The sequence below is a fragment of the Aptenodytes forsteri genome, unplaced genomic scaffold (genome assembly GCF_000699145.1).
Source record: "Aptenodytes forsteri isolate BGI_AS27 unplaced genomic scaffold, ASM69914v1 Scaffold54, whole genome shotgun sequence".
NCBI classification, from domain to species: domain Eukaryota; kingdom Metazoa; phylum Chordata; class Aves; order Sphenisciformes; family Spheniscidae; genus Aptenodytes; species Aptenodytes forsteri.
The window spans coordinates 9028171-9043711 of NW_008796044.1; the positions used below are offsets into that span (position 1 = coordinate 9028171).

Here is a 15541-nt window from a genome sequence, read left to right on the forward strand (position 1 = left end):
TTAAAAAAAGAAAAAACTCCTCATAAATTTAGAGCAAAGATTATTTTATATGTATTTGACATGGGAGAAATGTCACAAATGCTATCAACTCAACTGGCAAATGCATGACATTTGTGAAGAAGTTGCAACAATTCTCAGGGTTTGGAGACAAATGTCTATTGTTTTTGTGTGGTATAATCAATATAAGGGTGTTGTGAATTTTTCAGATCAGCAAAAATGAGCGATTTCTTCAGTGACTACTCAGTGGTCTTTGGTACCATCATGACCGTTTATGCTCACCTGTTCCTCCCCCTCAGCCTCAAAGACTGTGAGTTCAGGTGAAACATTGCTCTGCAGGTAGTCAGCAGTAACACGTTGTAGAGATTAGTATTAAAACCATTAAGGAATGAGCTGCATTTTTAACAAGCAGCCTCTGCATGTTCTCTTGGAGGTTTCAGAAGCACCATTGCGTTTGCAGTACTCCCAACACCATCCACACAACGCTTTACTAACTCATTTTCCTTAGCCTTTGCTTTGTACACCAGCACTCTTGAAAATAATTCTTGTATGCTTGCCAAAGCCTATTAAGCAACACACAAGGCCAGAAAACAGTCAAATGGTTGTGAAATAATGAAGAAAACAGAATGATGTTCTGCAGTAAGATAAAGAAATGCTTCTGGAATGCTGGTCTCAGTGATAGCGGGCTATCATCCTCTGGTATTTGAAATGAGATGTAGGTTATATAGCACTATTCATCCCCCATATTCTGACATTGGTTTGCACGAGGACATTTTGGTGGTAACATTACTATGAATAAACAATATTCCCAAAAGTTATTGCTAGAAAATGACTCAAGCACATACTTACTGCTTCAAAAAGTATCTAATTATTTCTTGAATTGAAAAAATATTTTTTTATATATACGTGCTTTTGCTATAGGTTTCAGCAGTGTCTTTGGCTGCCTTTTATGCGATTATGCAGTGTAGTAGTTCTTGACTAGGCTGTATAATGTCCATGTTCATTATCCCTACTGACATACTCTTGACTAGCTTTGTGCAGAGCCAAGTTACCTTATCCACTGCAGCAGGAGGATCCATGAACAACCTTGCCCTGAGGCACAGCGTTTATAGATTTATTTTAGTTACACGTAACCTTTCTCCTAAGGAAAGAAATTGTTTTTTCCATAGAAACTTCTGCAAATTCCAATCGACACTGAAGTTTTAATTTATATTACTACTCTTACAGCTTCGGCTACTGTTTCTCTCCTATTCTGCATACTGTATCAACATTCAAGTTGATTCCAGAAATTTCCTCATATATCCTTAAAACAAGCTCCTTGGGGTCTCTTAGTCTGCAACTAAAATATGTATTCAAAACTGCTACAAAACTGGAACAGAGAGCCTTTTTTTTTTAAGCATCATTCTTGAATGTCTTATGCCTTCGAGTCCTCCATGCATTCCTAATTTAACTGTCGTTTCATTTATTCATTTATTCGAAAACAGGCATAGCTAGCCTGGGAGAGCTGACAGATTTTGAGATCCAACAATGAAAGGAAGCCGTTAGAAAAAAGCTGATTCTCCTTATGGCTTTTGTTTGCTTAATTAGCATTTTTCCATTTTCTCTGTTTGCACTAACCACTAAAGATGCCGTAAAGACATCTGGAAATTAAATCTTAATTCATCGGGACCTGCCTTCTTCCGGAGTTAAATGATAGTTCTCTAACACAGTAAATTCTTCTGCTGTCTTGTACTTCTTTTTATCTCTTTGTAGGGATGTACAGCCGGTAAACTCTTCTGCTGTCTTGTACTTCTCCTTTTTATCTCTTTGTAGGGATGTACAGCCTGCATTTGAGTTTTGTTTTATTGTTCTACATTGTTCTCTGGGCAACTCCAATTCTTAATATTGACCTCCCAGTGTTAGTTTTACTTCGCCATCTTTCCTGATTAGTGCAGCCTGGTAACGTTCTTGAAAAATAAAGGCTGGAACTCGGATCAAGTACCTTGGCAAAAAATGTTCCGCCACGTGAAACATGTTTATATCGTCTGTACTAGTAGACACGTCTCTCTCTCAGATTAATGACCAACTCTGACAAAAAGGCATGAAACCATCTATTACTCTCATGACACCCTCCAACAGTCTTTTCCATTATAAAATCATATTTGGGGCTTTTCTGTTACGTATCTCGGGTCCCACTCTCGCACTGCAATGTGTAGCATCCCTCTCCCTTAATTCTCCTCAGAGACTGAAGTCATTTGCAGTACAGTTTGACTTGCGTTCCAAAATATGTATAGTATTTACCAATGCCACAGTCCTACATCCCTTCCACTGTGTCACACCATCTCTTGTCATGAACTCTCCGGTGTATAAAATGTAAAGCGTTTTGAGTGAGTTTATCTCAGCTGAGAGTCAAATGAAGGTGTGTTTAGTGGAATGCCAGAACAGCGGAGCACTGCTGTATTCACTCTTGATCCTTCTTGCTATTGCTGTCTTTTTCCATTTGTTATCTATTGTTGCAGGTTATTGCTGAATTGCACAGTTCTTCCTGCACTCATTTCTGGATTACAGATTGACTGGGGGGGGGGAGGAGAAAAAAAGAAGCAATCTTCTACATCATTTCTTCTCCCTCAGGCTCTGGAAAAACTTAATCCACACACAGGCCCGTTTTCTATGTCTCTTATGCTTCTGTGACCTTCCTTAGCACCAAGCTTTGTCCTACTAAGCTTTCTACGTTCCTTTTTTCTATTTCTACTCTCAAATAGTGCCCATCTTTTGTTCACCAGTTTCCTCTCTAACTCCTACATCTTGAGAAATGCTTCTTGCAGGGAAAAAAAAAAAAAATCATCTTTGTTGAAAACATCATCCACTGTAACGTGATTTTTAACTCATTAGCTGTTTTGTTTTAAAATCAACTTCCTGTTATCATAGCAGTTGTGTATGTCCTACTTACTGGAGACACCGATTTTATTTTAGCAATAGAAGGCCATTGCAGCGGTGTTGTTTAAACAGGTCTGGTTTTATTTCATTAGCAATTAATTTCAACTAAAATTCTAACATGGGGGGCAGTAGATTCCTAAATCACTTAAAGGCCTACAAGAAAATGATCACATTTCTTGGCATATGTTCAAGTTCTGCAAAAGTTATAGTAATGAGGAATATGCTAAAAATGCATCCATAGGTTGTGTTGCTTTCTCAGCCTTGTTTCCCCAATTCTTCTACCCTTTTTTCCTTTAATAAAAGGTGAACTCTTGCAGAACTGGAATGTGCCAGACTGTGCTACAGGGGCAAGTTCCTACACATCAAAGCAAATCATAAGACAGGAGAAAGGGCTGAGAGGCAGACTTACATTTTTCCTTGACACCTCCCTTATTTATGGTTGGTGGCTGCAGTTGCTGTTGCTCACAAAGTAAATCTCCAGTTGCAAGTTAAAACCATTTGATGTCACTGAAGAGATAGGAGCTGTAACCAGACCTAGCTCTTCTTAGGGATGCCTGGGCAGAATTCACTGTGCCCTTAGGAGGTGTGGCAGCACCTCGCACCTGCAGCACCACTCCAAACATCAGCTGTGTTGCTAGCTACTGGGGGCTTGTGTGACTCAGTGGCCCATGTACTCGGGACCAGGTCATAAGTAAAACAGTCAACCACCTATTGTAGTTTCTAAGGGACAGTTACTCAGGATAACAGTGTACGTTGATATCACTGGGAATCTTCTTTTTACTTTTCAAAGGGATGGGGCTCTCAAGTTGGAGCTCAGCTTTAAGGTATGCTGGTAATTGTTTTGCCTTCATCATGTCCAAGCATCTTTTAGCTGCAGTCTGTCTCTTACAATACAAGAATTCCAGGAAGGTGGGAAGAGAGGGGAGAAAAGATACCATACTCACTGTGTGCGGTTTATTTTTAACAGAGATTCCCTTGGATGAGTGCTCCCATTCAAGTTGGATTAGTCGGATTCTGGTAAGTGATTTCTTTGGGTTGTGTCTGCTATTTTAAGAGATACTTGTAGGTTTTTTGGAGGAAGTAGCAATATTTGCGCTTTGTTTAAAGAAAAAAGTTGAGAGAGTTAGTGAGGCTACAGCAATTACTTCACTTCCATATCTGTAACTGATAATACCATATTAAAAAAAAGCCGTTAGTAATGAAGAAGCTGCCAAGAAAAGCAGAGGGAGGGAGAAAGAAAGGGAGTGGCAAAAAAGGCATGTAGCAGCTCGATTACAAAAGACGCTTTGGCTGCTACCTCCATAAACAATAATTGGAATCTAGTCCTGTAGGTTGATGAATTCTTGGAACATTTGGTTAATTGAGAGTTTCATTTGCTGTTGTCTAGCATTTTATGTTGCCATGCACACCAATGCAAAACACTGAAAGGACATCAAATGATAATTTTATACACATTTGTAAGCATGGTATTGATGCATTTAGTACTACATAGTAGGTAAATAATTTCATAAGGTATAATGCAGTGAGAAATAAAGGTTACATAGCACTTCATGGAGCTTTACCTCACTGTATACAAAAAAAAGCTTTCTGCCTGGAAGACCGTGCGTAAGGGTTTTGAATTTTCTTTTAGCACCCTAAATACTGTAAACCCTTTTTTGTCTCCTCTAGTCTTGTGTTTGCAACACCTCTGTGTTGTGCACTGTTTCCTCAAAAAAGGTACGTATTCCTGTTACATTATTCTTATTTTAATGTTACACTCCCAGATGCATGCAAGGTACTGCAACAAGACAGAAACAAGTGGTCATTGCCTCCTAGAGCATACAGTCTTAATTCCCTTATAACAAGTGTGATAAACATGAGAATATTCAGAAAAGTAATAACTATGTTACTCATCAATAATATATAATAGTTGGATTGGGCTCATTTGTTTACAAACTCCTAGCAGCTTGAGATGCAGCTGCATAGGGATAGTAAACAAGAGGTTTGGGCGAGTAGTTTAACCATGCTCTTTCAAAGTGAGAAGTTTGAGCTTGATAATAGAGTTGGGAATCACTGGAATGATTCATAAAAAAGGCAAATGTGGTCCAAACAATATATTCATGTCCAGTAAGGTTATGGCTTCATTAAATACAGTCAGAGCCCATTTTGTTTTCATCTGGAAACTCCTCTGGTTACACAGAACAGCACTTGACTATACGTGCTTATTTGTAATTTGATTAATATTTTTCCAGAAAGAATTTTTCATCAATACACAAATAGCTCAGTACTGAAAACTGTCTTAGAAACAATATTCATTATAGCTGAAATCATAATGAAACCTGGATGGGTTACCTACAAATAAACTTAGCTCAATTTGCAGTACATAGTATGAACAGGGTCTTAAATTCAACTAAGGTGTCCCTCCCATATCATTAGTGGTTGTCTAAACTTGACAAGCTGCCAAATGTAGCTTAAACAATGCAAGCTGGAGCTGAATCCGTTAAAATATTGAGCAACTAAAGTAGCTTTTGACTTCCAGAAAGCAATACCTAATTCTCACCTGATGCAATTGTTTGAGTACAACAAAGCAGACACCATCTGTTTCCCTGCCTGGCATAGAGTAGAGAATTGTGGTAAGTAAGTGTCACTAGGCTGCCTGGAGACGACTTTACAAACTAGCACAGCAAGTGTGGTACAGTTCTTGATTTTAACCAGGGCTCTCCATTTCACGGGAAGATTAGACCTTAAACTGTATTTGAGAAATTGCAGCTGTTTAAATCTCCTGGCAGCTTAATTCACTTTACTGTGAGATTACTCTTACCAAAATAAACCTTTTATTCAACTGAATAAAATCAGGCAGTCAGTTAAATAGGCAAATACATTACATCTAATAAAAACACCTTTAGGAAGGTAGGTTTCTATTGCCAGCAACAACCTCAAGCAACTAGGTAGATTCCTACCCTCATGGTAGTAGCAACAGCCATTTCTTGACTCTATAGACTGTCTTATTGCCTTTTAAGCAGGGATTCATTTGCCCCTGGCCTGTAAGCATGATTCCTTCATAAGAGGTTAAAAAAATATCTGAAAGTTCTTTTCACAATCCAGGAAGTTTAACCAGATGCATCGTCCATCTTATTTTACATTCAAGTGCTTGTTATATATAACCATTTTACTGTTTCTTTTGCTTAGTTCTATGTCTGTAACACGCTTGGAGCCAGAGTTGCAAGCCAAGATCCGAGAAAACAGCCCTGAACTAGAACGTGTATACTTTAATAAAGGATTATGATTCAAGGAAGGGAAAATATCTTTCAAAGGAGGATCTTGTGAACTTATTTTTGAATCATGTGCCAACATAGTTGAAGATGAGAACTCACTTTTAACTTGTCCTTTTGTTAAACAACTTTGATCAGCCGCATTATTTTATATTTAAAGATTCTCCTCATTGTAGTGTTTAAGTTACAAAAGGTCATTTTGTCCACTTTGGTATCAATTAAAAGTTTAACCATACATATCCAAAAATGTTTACATAAGCTCTCAAGCAGCTACAATAACAATAAACAAGCACACAAAGAAAAATAGATGCTATTATATTGGATTTGCCACCTCTTCCAGTAATAGCGGGGCAGGGATCTCTTTGTGAAAAGTCATAGAGCAACTGAACGAAGTTGCCACCCTCTGCCAGCAACAGGGCGGGTAGCTGAACGTGACAGAAGGTTGTGCAGGAAGGGCTTTTTACCAGGAGGTTGATTAGGTTGTAGGTTTTCCCTGTTGGCACAGAACCGTTTCTTTAAGGTAGATGTTGGAGGAGCCTGGTACTGTTCAGCAATGCAAGCTGCTTTCTTCCGCAGGTCTAGTTTTACCAGCATCATGTTGTTCTGCAGTTCTGCCAGTGTTTGGTCCTGAGAAAGGGAAGGCAATACATAACTCCCTGGTTACTATGAACTGAAGAGGATAAACTGCCTTTGCCAAAATTCACTAACTGGTATGCTAAATAAGGCCATGCATAAAAGCTTCTACTGTCAACAGCGTAGCAGTGCAGTAACAAAATAGGAACAGTAAGGCTGGGAAAAAGCTGAATCCATCCTGCTGCAAACATGCTGCCATAGCAACTGTGATAGAGTGAGGTGGATAAGGAAATGAGAACTCTGAATTCTCCTACTTTAAGTGCAGGCTGTCAGTTAACTGAACAGGAACAATGTGGGTCTCCTTTGGAGAGTTAAATATGCAGTCTGACTCAGCCATTGAAAAAATCAGCAATATAGCTCCCTTAATGTAATAGACAGTATGTGGCTAGAGGAAAAAGTCATTTTTGTTTGCAGCTGCAAGAACCTAGGTTATTCTGCCGATTATGGCAAAGTGCATAGACTAAATGCCCCTGTGCAACCCACAACAAAACAGACATATTACCTGTCTAGCCAGAATGTCATCACACATACAGAGGGCTTCTCGAAGTTTCCCTGCACTTGTACTGTGGCAGCACGCCCTCTCTGCAGACTGAAGAGACTCCCCAAGTTTTTGTAATTCTGAACGCAGCAATCTGACATTCTACAAGAGAAAGAGATTTGATGCAACAGCTAGCTTTGACATTACTCTGCAAACAAAGCCACTCGAGGGTAATTCCGACATGCAGTACTGAGGGAGGATCCCTCACCATCTGAGTGAGGCACACTAGGATCACAGATACCACAACCTTCCATATCTCTAGTAAGGGTTTGTTTTCAACAGACCCATTTTCAATTTCAACTATTAGTTTAAAAACCTGGAAACAGCAGCTCCAAACACCGTTTAAACTGGCAACCACCTTGCCCTGCAAGTGTTCCTTTCCATAACAGAGATGGAGTTACCTTCTGTCCATCTTCCAGCTTCCTGTCTACATCCACAGTAATGGGTTTGGCAGAGGGAGGTGGCTCCAGTAATTTCTGGTACTTGCGCAGCTCTAGAAACAGACAAGAAGTAGTGGGCAACAGTACATACATAAGCTTTCAGTTTTTCTGAAGTCAGGACTTCCCTCGAGACAAGCTGCCACAGGCAAGCTGAGAAAAGCTTTGAGTTTGTGTCGACAGGCACAAACATTCCAGGCTTCTCCCTTTCAGTTACGCAAAGGGACTTTAAAATTTGAACAGGGAGATGATCCTGCCCCAAAGTCCATTTTCATGTGAAAATGAAGTGAAACCCTGTCCATTCAGCACATTATTCCTATCATCTACAACTCAGAATAGTAGTTTCAGGATGTCTGAATCCAATGTACGCTACTGGAAAAAAGTATCTCTAACCCTCTACAAGGATTGCTTGGGCATAGTTCAGAACCAGCGCCACATCACTGCCTTACCTGCTGTTGCGGTATTTAACTCCATTTGACATTGCTCCAGTTTGGCTTTAGTATCTACCAGCTCCTGTTGCAGACTGCATGAGGTAGCCACTCGCTTTGATCGACGCAAGCTTTGCCCCGAGTCCTTTTGCTTGGTATCCAGGCTCTCCAATTTTTGTTTTGCCTCCTGCAGAGCAGCTTGGAGTTCCTCAATCTTCTCATCACGCTCCTTAGAAAGCAAGTTTGTTCAAATATTCAACAAGATTTTCTTAACACGGCTTTTATGAAACTTTCAACGTCTTTCTTCCGGGAGACACTCTCAATCACACACTTCACATGTTGGACCCAGCCTTTGATGTCCTTCAAGTGAAAACAGTGAACCCATTTTCTGGGAGCCTAAACCACTTTTTTTACAGCCTCTAAAGACAAGGGATTTTTTGAGAGTTGGCATCTTCAGAGAGGTTTGCAACAAGTCCCAGAGGCCACTCAAATGCCATAGCATGAAAAATACAGACAGGCCCATACCCATCATCACAGCTAAGAGTAAGAAGAGAAATTCACAGAACTTGTGTTAATCTGAAGAGTGCAAAGCAAGCCACTGGCAGTAAGAGTAAGGAGGGAGAGAATCATGTTGAACAAGTAGGAGTCAGAATGGTTGCACATTAGCTTCCAGATTAAGGGCTGAAAATTAGAAAACCTAGTGAACTACATAAAGCAGTAGACAAGAAGCGAAAATTGTGGGTCAAGCTATCAAATAACATCACAAAAAATACCACAAAAAGCAAAATCTTTCCTTTCAGTTTGCATAAGTCACCTTCCTGGACTCAAGTACCCCGAGTCACCTCCCAAACCACTGCCACTTTCCTGATGTCATTTCATTGCCCTGAACAAACCTGGATCTCCTCCTGATAATAGTCGGTCAGCGACTCCTTCAGGTTATTCAGTTTATCCTCGTACAGTTCTTCCAGCAGCTCCTTCTGAGCATCCACATGTTGGCTACAAAGAGAGCAAACAACATGTCAGGGTCTGGCAGTTCGTGGTACTCTAGCTCACCCTGAACAAAGGGAGGGAGATCAGCATAAGCTGTACCTGCACCATTGCTCCTTCTGTTGCATGTGCTCCAGCATCTCATTGCAGATCTCCTCACGGAGGCGCATTTCTAGCTGCAGCTTCTCCTGCCGCTCTTGCACCAGCAGTTCTCGTGCAGCTTCCACTACACGCAACAAGTCCTGCAAGAAGGACACAAACTCCATTGCCCACACTGCACAACAGAAATAAGACCTAGAGTAAACCTGCTGATCCCCTATCTGTAGGCAGGGGCGATCTAGGTTTAACGCCATTTGACATTGCTCCAGATTCTTTTAGTCACTTGGAAAGAGAAGTTGCTGGGCTTGCTCTTAATTCCTCTCCCATGAGGTGGCTTAAACACTGCACTCCAGATGGAGCTATCTCCAGAGCAGCTTCCCCTACTGTACTGCCCAGGGCTGCAGCTGCATTTGTTACCTTGACACGTTACAACTCAAGTCTCTGTAGGTATGTGACTTCCATCTTGATCTTTCAGCTATTTCCAGCTGCCCGCTTTGAGTACCTAGGAAGTTTGATTATTTTTCCTCAATCTGTTTTGCCTGTTTTCTGATCTCTAGATATCCCTTGCAGAGTAGGGATTATAGGTCTGCACCTGAGCTCTAACTGTCCCTATTCCACAGATGACAAAGTGTTTCCAAATTAAGCATGTGCTTCAGATTTAGACCAACTGTGAAATGTTTTCCTCATGGATTCCCAATTTCCTGGGTCCCATATCCTTCTGAGGTTTTCTGTCATCTCTTGGTACAGTGCTGAGCTCCAGCCCCACCTCCCAGGCCAAAGCTAACAGTCATGGTCTTGCCCCTCTATCCATAAAGGCTGTAAAACAAATCACAACCCACCTCCTTCTCATACATGGAGACATCTGCTTCATCCTCACTGTCTTCTGATTCCACTTCTTCCTTTGCCGCTGCCTCTGGACCCTGGCTGGTTCGCCTCTTGTGCTCTTTGATGATTGATTGTATGGACGGAAGTCCCAGCTTTGTGGGAGGCGCCTGAACAAGCTGAAGGAGAAAAGGCCATCATTACTAGTCCGCAAAGCCTGGAAGTTGCGTAGTCTGTAAACACGGCACTTCTCTGCAACCTGTCAACCCTTTCAGTTTAGCAGAACCTGGAAATACTGTAAAGGTAAAATCCACTGGAGAAGCATAGGGAAGACTTGCAAGCATTCCCCCTGCCCTGTGATGGGAAGGGGCCCGTTCCCACAGAAGCAGGATGTATCCTGACCATGCCATGATCCCGGTGTGTGCTACTTACCTGGCTGGCAATGGCTGAGAACTTGGCTACATACAGAGTTTCATCATACGTAGATGCACACTGGTTAATGTTGACAATCATGCAAGAGCGCCCACGTCCAGTGAAAAAACCCTGGAACACACGGGTTAGCTTGCTGTCCCGGAAGGGAACCACAGTCTGCTTCAATCTGTGGGGAGAGACAAGAGTGAGCCCACGGGAAAGCAAAACAGCTTGCCCACACGCTCCCTATGGAGTTCTGGATACTCACTTGGACTGCTGGTTCTGGCGCAGGGCAGCAATGCAGCGACCCAGTGTGTGGAGGGAGGTATTGATGTTGTTTGCTTCTTTCATTCGGTCCCCACTTTTCTGGTCTTTGCAGCGCTCTGACCCCGCAAGGTCACACAGCGATAACCTGAAGAAAACGCAGGTGATATTCACATGACCTACTAGGTTTGTCCTGTTCTAGGCAGGTTTACAATTCAGACACCCTGCGATCACCTACCCTGCTCACCTTCCCAGCTTCCCCATAAGGGCACAGAAAGCTCTTTCGGGGTGTATGGGCTACTGCTGGACAGAAAGGCCTACCCTAAGTGTAGGGGTTACACGAGATAACACCAACATGAGCTTTGCGGTGTCAAGTTCAAAGATGCTTTGCCAGTCCTCGGGACAGCCGCTTCCCGGTACTGAGACAACCCATTTCCAGATAACTACATCCCAGGAACAGGCATCGGCAGCACTCAGATCAGCCCTGCTGCAAGGGCAGGGTTACTCACATTTACCTTCATTCAAAAAGCCCGAGAACCACCTCAAGTTGTACTTTGCAGTACTCCTCACAAACGCCTCAGTCAGTTCCAAGACTTAAGAGTGGGAACATTTACTCCTTCCAAGTACTTTCAACAAGACGTTCCTCAAGATACTTCCCATACCCCAGATCCACAACAAAAGAGACAGGAAAGTTGAATCCAGAGAGAACACCCCCAAATCCTAGAGAGCGTGAAACTTACTCGCTGATTTTTGGAACAGTTTCACTGCCACCTCTTTGCAAGTGCAGAATCCGAATGGAGAAGACACTGTGACTGTAAAGAAACATGCAGATATTTTAGGAGGGAAATGCAACCTTTAAAAGCCCCTCAGAATTGTACGTCTGCCTAAACAACCCCCCTCCCCCATCAGACCTGCGACTGGAGTTCTGGTTCATGTGGGTGCTAGCAAAACTCTGGTTTTTCCGACCCAGTTTCAGGAGCTTCCAGGCCTCATCAGCATCCCGGACATTGATCCAGTTCAGATCTGGAAAAGCAGGCACGCATCGGGCAAGGCAGTTAGGAGACTGGCAGAAAACTTAATTATCTCAGCCCCAACTTCACCATTGCATTTCCTTGACATTAACAAACTTAACATTCCCGTCATCCAGACATCTGAGACCTCTGAGAGGCCATAGAGGCCATCGTGCTCCCCAACACATCACTGCTAAGCCACCCACCCACTCAGTCCTCAAGTCTCCCTAGCAGGCCACTAAAAATATCTTTCAGGTACATCTACCTTTCACGTAGGGGTTGCCAGTCTGGTCTTCACAGAGCCGCAGTGTCTGCCTCTTGCGGTTCTGGCCAGGTAAAGCAGGTTCTAACAAGTCATAGATTAACTCATTGTAAATCTCAAAGAAGGAGACCCAGATGGAGAACTGCACGTCTCCTTTGTTGGTGAGTGAAATGCGATCCAAGTCAGCCCAGCGAGGGCCCAGTTCTGGGGAAAAGATAAAGAAGGGGAAAAAAAAGTAAAAAAATCAGGATTGCAGCTTTTCATGGGTCCAACCTGAATGATGTAGCTATAGACTGAGATACCTTTCTTCAACAGGAACACTACCCCTGACTCAAATCTATTCTATGTACCTCCTCCCATTTGGACCTACACTAATGCCTGTCCCCAGTCAGACAGCCTAAGAGCCCTTCAACAGTATCCTCTTTTGTGTGTAAGGACTTTTTATACACTTGATCTTGACTCCAGAACTGTAGGATATTTCAAACATGAACTCTTCCCAGTATAAGTGAAGTTTTAGTCCTTGTTACCTCAGTTGCTCCATGCTTCTGGATACCTAATGAGCTAGTAGTTCCTAGGTTTGAAAGTCTGTGCACAAGTGCTCAGTGCAACATGTCACTTTAGCACCCTGCCTTCAGCTATCCCCGTTGCACAGCATTCAGCTGCTCAATAACCATATCCCTCGAATGAAGTAAGTGGGTATCAAGTAACTTTTCATTTCACAAGGCTTGAGTTATTATGCAGTGGTGAGTTCTTCATATGTTGGCAAGACATACGTACAAAGTTCTTCAGCCCCGACATCCTTATCTTTCAAAGGGAAAATTGTGAGACTACACCACCTTTGCTCCCTTACCCACAACACAGCACCCAAATAGCCATCACCCTTTCTTCCCCCATCCTCCAACAACAAGCAGTAGGTAGCAGACAATAGGCGTCCAGACATGCCTTCTGTCTGGCTGACGTCTGAATGGTTGGTGAGCTGGCTAGATGAAGAGAGGCCAGCAACTCCGCTGTCAAAACTGCCACTGGTGGTGGCCTGGAGCTGAGATTCAGCACTATGGCTCCTCTTCAGCGGCGTTAACAGCTCCTCCTGGAAGGAAACAAAGAACGTGAGCATGTATGTAGTATGACACCATCCTTTCCCTATTAATAAACCTCCTAGAAGCCACATGCTTACCTCCAACAGACCCCCCTGCAGCATGGTCTGCTTCTTGGTCTCTTCCTGTCGCACCTGCCTGCTGTCCAGCCAGATCACCTCATTGGAGAGGGAAGGCTTCAGATCCATGGCTCGGTACAGCCTGTCCCCCACACTGTTGAAGATGACCGCTAAGGAGCGAGGCAGAATCCCCCCATCTTTGTTGCTGCCTGGAGCAAGAACAGCAGCAAGCTGAGGATTCACGTGTAGAAGCAGACAACCCCCCTCAACAGGCTACTAACACGTAGTGCTTTCCTTACCCTGAATAGTGTGAGTCTTCCCTGAATTGGTGATGCCATAGGTGTAAACCAGCCAGTTCTGCCCATTCAGTACATCCTTTACCACCTGCTTCATTGTCTCATCAAAGAACAATTTCTGCCCCACATCTGGTCCAAAGATCTGCAGACAAGACACATGAAAAATGGCCTCATGTAGATCTTTCCTATCTTTTGACTGCTGATGGTTGTTCAAGTGATATTGCGTAGTCCCTTGTTCCCTCCGCTAGCCCCACATCACGAGCAACAGACCCACCAGTAATTCCAGTCCAATCTGCCTACAAAAGCAAGCTGGTCACTCGTTTAATCCAGTAACATCTGATATCATTACAGCCTCTAGTGTGTTTAGAGCCTTGTGAACAAAACAAGAGTTTGGCATTTGCTGCCAAAAAAGTTGTCAGGATCAGCTTAAAAAGAGAAAAACTAAGGAAACAGCAACAGAAACAAACTTAAGTAGAGAGGATTGTATGAGACTATGTAGTTCACGCAGTGCATTGGAATCAGCGTGTATTAGTAAGCCAGCTTTTCAAGCTGTAAGGCTGGTTTAAGCTTGAAAAACTTCCAGATGGATTGTTTGTCCCAGTTACCTACCTGGGTGAAAGAGAATCTATGTGCTGCTTGTCCCACTCCACGTTCTGTGATCCGCATGGTGAAGGAGTCCTTAGGGGCTTTTAGAAGAAGGGTCTCTGAATTCTCAATGCAGACACAGCCCTAAAGAACACATAAAGCCCCATCATCGGAATGGCTTCCAAGAAGCCCTAGCATAGACAGCAAAGGATAATAGCATCTCCCAGCAGGCACACAGGCATCCAGCTCAGAGACTACTTCATTCAGTGTCTCACCTGGTCTTCCCCTTTTTCCACTTCCATAGATTTCAGAGGTCGAACTCTCAGATACACCTTTAATTTTCCATTATTGTCTTCAGCTGCAGCCTACAGAAATCAGCACAGGTTAAACATGGTAGCCAGAGAGGCAGTACACAACCATCCATCAGAACACTAACAGGAACCAGAACACGGAACACACGTGTGGCTACTCTGACTAGTGCTCAGTAACTAATGGACACTTCTCTGGTCCCAAAGCCCCCAGCAATACCAGAAGCTTTCTTAGGCATTTCCAGGCACACTAGCATTTCTTTTGTTTATCTAGCGAATCAGACCAACAACCTGAAGACCTGACAGCAAAACCAGCCCCCGGACCAAGCACCACACTAAGAGGCATCCTGTTAAGAGGTACTTACTGACTGTGCCCTTCATAGTACACTGCTCATAACAGGAACTGCTCCCCCCAGTGCAACGATTTTTTCTAGCCTCCTGTGAAGAGTCTCTTGGCTCCGCATCGCAACACCTTTGTGCAGAGACACCGCAGCCACAAGTCAAAACACTGCCCTGTTTGTGACAGAAGAGCTTCAACCTCACCTGCTGGGAGCCCTCCAGGTTTGGAGAGATAGCGGAGAACTCCGACAGCAGGTCCTTGCGCACATCAGCCCCAAACCCTGCTGCTGTGGATTCAAGAACAGGGGAAGCTCCAACATCCTCATCAGAGAACAGCCCCGGGGAGGCAAGTGCTTGCGCCATTACGGCTCCTGGAGAAAAAGGGGCACAGTGAGGATAGGGTGATGTTACAGCAGTCTTCTGGGAGTCCAAGCTTTGCTCCCCACGCATATACCCCACTACATGCAGTCTGCCACCGCTACCGGATCCATCCGTTCCCCACAAACACAGACTGCCACACGGAACCCTCCACACGCACGCTGACACGCAGGATGCCGCTGCAAATGCACGCACACCCCCCACCACCACACAAGACCCCAAACACACCACCTACGCGCACCCCCACCACAGGGACCCCTCCACACGCACAGAGACCACCGCGTAAGGGACCCCCCCACACACACCCCCACCACCACGTGGGACCCAACAGACATAACACGTACACAGACCACCACGCAGGACCCCACACACGCAAACCGCACACAGAGCTCCACGCAGGCCGCCCCCCACAACACACGGACACCCC

At 43.7% G+C, this 15541-nt stretch overlaps 2 protein-coding genes across 2 annotated transcripts in view; one reads left to right on the top strand and one right to left on the bottom strand.

Annotated features, from left to right (window-relative positions):
- The window catches only part of SFXN1 (sideroflexin 1), a 28730-nt gene extending 22331 nt beyond the window's left edge, over positions 1-6399 (top strand). The window contains exons 9-11 of the mRNA XM_009285755.1: positions 3881-3930; positions 4582-4629; positions 6082-6399. Of these exons, the coding sequence (XP_009284030.1) occupies positions 3881-3930; positions 4582-4629; positions 6082-6178 (195 nt within the window). The 3' untranslated portion in view covers positions 6179-6399. The remainder of the gene's footprint in view (positions 1-3880; positions 3931-4581; positions 4630-6081) is intronic.
- KIF20A (kinesin family member 20A) lies at positions 6140-15099 on the bottom strand. Its single transcript, XM_009285753.1, has 18 exons — positions 14941-15099; positions 14365-14454; positions 14114-14233; positions 13508-13646; positions 13230-13417; positions 12998-13142; positions 12059-12259; positions 11695-11806; positions 11524-11595; positions 10788-10931; positions 10541-10706; positions 10126-10287; positions 9290-9429; positions 9094-9196; positions 8222-8429; positions 7737-7828; positions 7300-7437; positions 6140-6791 (listed from the first exon to the last, which is right to left on the bottom strand). The coding sequence occupies exons 1-18, from the start codon at positions 15097-15099 to the stop codon at positions 6537-6539; spliced, it is 2634 nt and encodes an 877-aa protein (XP_009284028.1). The 3' UTR covers positions 6140-6536.
- Between the last annotated feature and the right edge of the window lie 442 nt (positions 15100-15541).

Coding starts and splice junctions, on each gene's coding strand:
- KIF20A (XM_009285753.1), bottom strand. CDS start 15,099: ATGGCGCAAGCACTTGCCTCCCCGGGGCTGTTCTCTGATGAGGATGTT. Junction 11,596..11,694: donor AACCAGAACTCCAGTCGCAG/GTCTGATGGGGG, acceptor GTTTCTTTACAG/TCACAGTGTCTTCTCCATTC. Junction 7,829..8,221: donor GTTAAATACCGCAACAGCAG/GTAAGGCAGTGA, acceptor GTCTGTTTCTAG/AGCTGCGCAAGTACCAGAAA.